Source organism: Hibiscus syriacus, unplaced genomic scaffold, assembly GCF_006381635.1.
Source record: "Hibiscus syriacus cultivar Baekdansim isolate YM2019G1 unplaced genomic scaffold, ASM638163v2 tig00000340_pilon, whole genome shotgun sequence".
NCBI lineage: Eukaryota > Viridiplantae > Streptophyta > Magnoliopsida > Malvales > Malvaceae > Hibiscus > Hibiscus syriacus.
The window spans coordinates 14,144,996-14,152,019 of NW_024061783.1; the positions used below are offsets into that span (position 1 = coordinate 14,144,996).

At 30.6% G+C, this 7,024-nt stretch overlaps 1 protein-coding gene across 1 annotated transcript; it reads left to right on the plus strand.

Moving 5' to 3' along the window:
* The first annotated feature begins 303 nt into the window (after positions 1-303).
* Positions 304-603, plus strand: LOC120200188 (auxin-responsive protein SAUR50-like). The gene has a single exon (XM_039201089.1). It carries the CDS (start codon positions 304-306, stop codon positions 601-603), a length of 300 nt encoding a protein of 99 aa, XP_039057020.1.
* The last annotated feature ends 6,421 nt before the right edge of the window (positions 604-7,024 follow it).

A 7,024-nucleotide genomic window follows, 5' to 3' on the forward strand; every position in this document is an offset into this window, starting at 1 on the left:
GAACAATGGTGGGCCTTTATCTTGTCCCCTCTTCCTTTTTCATCCATTTCCTCCTCTCATGCACAGAACATGCAAGAGTTCCTTCCATGGATGGTGACCCATGGCGTTATTTGTCCCTAACAAACAGTTGTACTCTACACTATGCACATATTTTCATATTATTATTATTATAATTGAGAAGTATATCAGCCATGGTGTGTGCTTGTATGGGTAGCTTATCCCCCACACTCCCACATGATCCATCCAACCGATCCTTACTAAAAATACACCTCTTGCACTACTTCACTCCCTTGGCTTCAAACAATGACCATTAGCAAATCCTCCAAACTCCCACAAACCGCCCTTCTGAAGCAAATTCTGAAGAGATGTTCAAGCCCAGGCAAGAAACATGGTCTCCCTCTTGACGTTCCCAAAGGCCATTTCGCTGTTTATGTCGGCGAAAACCGAAGCCGAAACATCGTCCCCATCTCGTTCTTGACTCACCCTCAATTCCAATGCTTGCTTCAACGAGCTGAGGAAGAGTTTGGTTTTCACCACCACATGGGCCTCACCATCCCTAGTGAAGAAGTTGCTTTTCGCTCTCACACTTCTATGCTTCCATGAAATTATGAAAAACAATGTAGAATGGTGGCCAAAATAAGCTCAATTAGCTTCTCTTTTTTTTAACATCTTTCTTCATTTTTGGCTACTATTTTGAACCCATTGAATTGGGTTTTTTTTCCTTCTTTTAAATGTGTTAACTAGTGAGTAATGAATCTAACTTAGCCTGCGAATTATGAACTTTTTTCCGGGTTTAGAAAATCTGTATAAAGTATGTTTACTCACATATTGTGTGAGAGAAGTTTAATGTTTAGGGAAGCAAGTGGGTATGGAACTTTACAAGCTTCATCTGTATTTTATCTCACTGTTTAATTCACATGCAAATTATGAAATGAATATATCTCAATAATATTTGTCCTTAGTCAAATCAAGTGAATGAAATGTAAGAGAGAAAAACATTACTGTGAATGTGTCTTCCACACACCACAACTCCACAGCAACATGTGTTGTCAGAGAATGTGGGTACCTAAGCACGTACCAATAAAGATTCTTTTTGAGGTAAGTGTATATTTAACATTATGTTTTGGTTTTATTTTGATTACTCACTGTTAAAAAATTAACGGTGATGATGACATGTAATTACCATAAGATAATGTCATGTTATCAATAAAAAGAATTTTTAAAAAAATACAATATCAGCAGTTCTGTTAATTCTTTTATGACGGGTGACCAAAATGAAACTAAAATGTATCATTAGGCATAATTTTGAAAAAAATATAATAGGTGTGTAACCAAAATGAAACAAAAGTGATTATTGGGATACTAAACGTGTAATTTACCCTAAATTTTGTATAATATGAATCATCCTATAATAATTTTTTATAGTATACAATCTAGATATATCAATTAACATATTAGATATCAATTATTTATAGTAAAGAAATGTTTCTACATAATTAAATATTAGTTTATATGATATTTTTAGTGAAAATCAGTTGTGGAACACAAGAGGGATTAGTGGGGGCGATGGTTTTCCAAAATTTACAAAACTATAATTTAGACTTTTAAAATTTTCAAAAATTTAATTTGGTCCCCCAAAATTTTTAGAAATTTATATTAAATTTTAGAATTTTTAAATGTTCTTAATTAAATCTCTCCCATAATTTTTTAAAATTATCATTAAGCCTCTCAAATTTTTAAAAAGTTTAGTTAAACCCTTATTTTTTGGGGAAAATGTAAACTAAACCCTTCAAAAATTTTAAATATTTTAATTTAAATTTTAAGTTGTCCTCTCAAACTCTATCACCAAATTCCTGCACCGATGAAAATGTAATTATATTTTCTTTTACAACAAATCTGAACTCCACAAACTTAAAATTTGCTAGAATAAAACTTACAAAGGTGGATCAAACTTCAAATTCACAAGCCATAAACTTTTTTTTTTGGTTCTTTTTCCTGTTAAAAGATTAAAAGCTAACATACTTATGCAGGTTAGAGCAGAAGAAAAACTCATCCATGACTTACATAACTTTCCCCCCACACCCACTTTGGCAATGTTTGGGACATAAGGGAAAACAATGCAATTTAATCTGCATGGAGCACCTCTCACATGCACAAAAACTCATAATTTTTTATTTTTGTACTTTGCCTTTATAAAGTATAATTTTGGGACCATGATATATATCTATGTATGTAAAAGTGAAACTGTAAACTGAGGCATGTATTTATGTGAAGCCTGCTGCTTTTTCATAGATGGAAGTAAAAGGTGGGTGTAGGTTAGATGGTCCTTCCCCTCTTTCTTTTATTGCACAATCTGTTTCCTTGTAGCCACATATGTTCCCACTGACTTCCTCAGCGCTTCACATCTGTTTTAACTGCTTCTCAAACTTCACAATATACATATCATCTGCTATAAGAAACTAAATAAACCCATTCTGTGTTAGCTTCACATCTTTATGTTTGAACTAAAAGTCTTAGTTCAAGAAACTTTATGATACTTCCTTCGATTAAGGACAACTTATTATACTTTCGTAGAATAACCTCTAGAAACTACCAGTACTCTGCTAACCTGGAACCCTAAGTATGTTCATTGAATCCTCCAAAAAGTTTAGCTCCTTCGAGAAGCTTTTGAATCAACCACAACGCATAAACAAGACCTTTAAACAAGATCCCTGATAGATCTGTATGATCTGATAGAGCAAAATCGAGGTTTGACCAATAAATATTTCTAACTACAAATAGCCATCATGACCCTACGGTTGACACACACAGTAAATCTACTATAAATACCCATAACCAAACAACCGTTTTTCTTCTCTTTCATGATAATTCTTTTTCTCCCTCTAAAAATCGACCCACAACTGACGTTCTCTCACTGATCAGGGTTCTCTACCCAAACCAAAAGAGGTGAATCATTCACAGCCAACAAACCTATCTTGTTCTCATCAACAATTAGTATATTATAAAATTCGTATAATATTATATTATTATATACTATAAAATATATTTCAGTATCTTTATATATTATACATAGAAAATATTTTCTTACCTTGTATTTCATATTTTGATGTATATACTATTAAATGTATTTATAATTAATATATTTTTATATCTAAAAAAACATTTAATATTTCATATTATGAATACTTTTATATATTAAATGCTTAGATATTTTCTATCACTATATATGTTTTATTAAATTGAAGTATTGTCCTTTTGTAAGAGAATCTATGAAACCACCTCTTAAATTATTAGAGTGTGATCTCGAAGATTGTTCGAACAAATGATATCATTATCTATATATATATATTTGAATGGTTTTAAATAATTGAAAATGTTTATATTTTAACATATTAAATTATATATCTTTGAGGTAATATTATAAAATGAATGATGATCCTTAGAATAACCTCATAAATTGTTGAAATTCAATTCTATAACCTCAATATTTTTTTAAATAAAGTATAAAATATTATTTCGATTATTTATATATATATATTACTTAGTCTTAAGTACAATATCATATTTATTACTTGCATGTCATTTATTTGTTGCATTCATCGCCTTGATTAGGTATCGACTTCAAGCATTGTGGGGGTGACAATCCTTCCGTGCCCACATGTAACCTATTTTTGAATTATATCAAATACATCTTTGGTAAAACATAGATTTCAAAATAGTCTTTTAAAAATATATTTTATATTATTTTTTTAAAAAATGATTATAGGTGTTTGATCCGACCTAATCCAAATGGTCAATGGTACCTCTAAGGTTGTTTTCAAAATTTATATTTTTTAAATAGTCAAGAATCGTCCTATCTTAAGGATTATTCCAACACAATTTTTCTTAGGGTGTAGATTAGGCGAAAATATTTTATGTTATATCTCCCAGAAGATGTAGAAGAACAGTTCAATTGATAAAAAGGGTGGAAGAACGGATCAACAAAATTCTGAGATTATTCCCTTTAAAATGTAAATTTTGTCTCTCTTAAGATTGTTTATCTTGAAATACAAACTTTGAGATTGTTTCATTTGAAATGAAAATTTCGTCTCCCTTGAACTTGTTTCCCTTGAAACACAAATTCTCGTATCCTTTAAGGTTATTTATGTTGAAACACAAATTTTGAGATGGTTTCGCTTAAAATACAAATTTTATCTCACTTGATATTATTTCCTTTGACAAACATACTTTGAGATTGTTTCCTATAAAACATAAATTGCATCTCCCTTAAGGTTGTTTCCTTTGAAAAGCAAAATTAGAGAATGTTTCTCTTGAAACACAAATTCTATCTCTCTTGAGATGAGAATATTTTCAGTCTCATTGAGACAACTCCATATTCATAATGAAAATTAGAGCAGAACAAAAATTCATTATTTTTTTTGTTTTTATTCTATTCTCGTTACATATCAATGGGAAAAAAGAACAGTTATAGATACTCATTTATCATCCAAACCTTGATACGAGCACTCGTTTCTAAATTTTGAGCCTTTGATTTTAATTGAATCATTTAAACAATTTTCTTTTAAATTTGAAATTGAGTTTAATATTAATATATGAATATAATAAATAAATTGGATTTAGTAATTTTAAAATTATAAATATATATATATATATATATATATTTAAATATCGAATAAATTATAACATGTCTGGTACTTAAAATCTCATTTGTCCAAACTGCCCAAACTAAAATTAATTTAAATCTGGTATAGATAATCTCATTTGCCCAAACAATCAGTTGATTTAGTAAGATGAGACACTAGATCAAAAGTTCAAACTCTGACATTTACGAATGGAACAAACTGGATTGGAATGGTAGTCTCCATAATGGGTCTCTACAAAACTAATTTAAATCAATCGATTAACAGATCAAATACCATTAATTAATTTGAAAAAATTAATTCAAATTTAAAATTTAATGTTTACATAAAAAAATAAAGTTCATTTATAAAATCATATCTAACTTAAATTTCAACGAAATTTAATTAATTTACTCTAATGTTTTTAATATAATAACAGTATTACATTAATTATTAGATCCAATGGTATGACTGACGAGGTTATCAAACCCAATGAAATTTATTAATAATATAATTGAACATGGATATTTTATTGTTCCTTTATTACAATATTACAATACAAAATTATACAATTTGAAAAGAATACGAATTCAGTATTATCCAAATAAATTACAATTTTGAATAACTACACATATCACTGCAATTCCTAGAATTAGACGCTCAAAGTCACTGGATTTACAAGATAATAATAACAATAGCAATACTAATAATAATAACAATAATAAGGGTAAAGTACACAAATTGACCCTCGGCTATAGGATGTTTTTTTTTGGATAATTCATCAATTTATTACCCAAAGATCAAAGTAGCTACAACCAATCAACCAATCATCAAAAGAAACTAAGCAGCCAAGTTACAAAAGAACAAAAGATTGGTTAGACTATTGTAACACCCCCAACCCGTATCCCAACCCGGATACGAGTCAGAGATATTACATTGACTTTTAAAACACAACTCATTACAAATAATAGTAAAATACTTGAACTTATATTACGAAAAATACAATAATATACATATGGTAATATAAGTTTACCAAAATATTCAGAGCATACACAACTTAACTCTTTAATTACATGCCAACATCCATTTTCATAACAAAATGACCTACTGATTAAGTTGCTTCTGATCTGATAGTTGCATGAGTAATGTTGTCCAGCTGCTTAACCTCGATCGTCTACTTTATCGGATCTTACGTGTGAAACACTCACACGCTAAGTCATCGACTTAGTGAGGCAATAATATAATAATAATATCAATAAATATAAAGTAATTGCCAAAATGAGAGGGGATGCATGTATGTAAACAATGCAATAACCAAAACTCTGTTTCTTACACATATACTTATCAAATTCACATTCATAAGTTCGCCTTAGTAAGTTCATTAGCCCATGGTACCATACAGAGAACCTAAGGCATGTGAGTATTGTGAGGTTGTGCACTATGCTGTCACCACAGCTCATATAATTGCACCTAAGTGCCACGTAGAATTGCACCGGAGTGCCGCGTAGAATTGCACCGTAGTGCCATATAATAATGTCCATAAGGACCACATATCATTCCTTAAGAATCATATACATATGCCAAGGATCAAGTATGTGTCTCACCAGACTTCACACGTGTTCCAAAGAATACATATATGTCCCGAAGGACCACATATCATTCCTTAAGAATCATATACATATACCAAGGATCAAGTATGTATCTCACCAGACCTCACACATGTTCCAAAGAATACATATATGTCCCGAATGACCACATATCATTCATTAAGAATCATATACATATGCCAATGATCAAGTATGTGTCTCACCAGACTTCACACATGTTCCAAAGAATACATATATGTCCCGAAGGACCACATAGACCCTCTACCCTTGGCATGCCAACTATACCTATAGTTCGCATTTACATAACATGGGCTTTCACAATTTATCTAATTCATATCACGTAGACATATTATTTTCATACCTTTATCATATAACTCATAACTTTTCTTTCATATTCATGTCCCATAATGCATATGGTATGGATTCATGTCATATATCATCATATGAACTACGATCATGTATCAAAATATTGAATCTAGACTTATCACAAGTCTAGAACTGAATAAAATACATATTCATGCTATGCATATGCACTCACCTAGATTTCTTTGTTTTTCCCTCGATTGATCCTACTTGTCGATGGTTCCGGAACTCGATTAGGCTCAATATCTACATAAGAAAAATTTTCAAGATGATTATCAGATGCCTAAGTCTTGAAATTAACCTCTAATAGCCTACCAATTTAAGAAATTGATAGTTTAGTCTCTCTTCTTTCTTTTCTTTTTTTTTTATTATGGGGGAATCGGTTCCCCCCTGGGGGTATCGATTCCCCTCTAGCGTTCTGGAAATTCATATTCG

Excerpts from the sequence above, each read along its gene's own strand:
- LOC120200188 (XM_039201089.1), top strand. The coding sequence starts at position 304 with ATGACCATTAGCAAATCCTCCAAACTCCCACAAACCGCCCTTCTGAAG.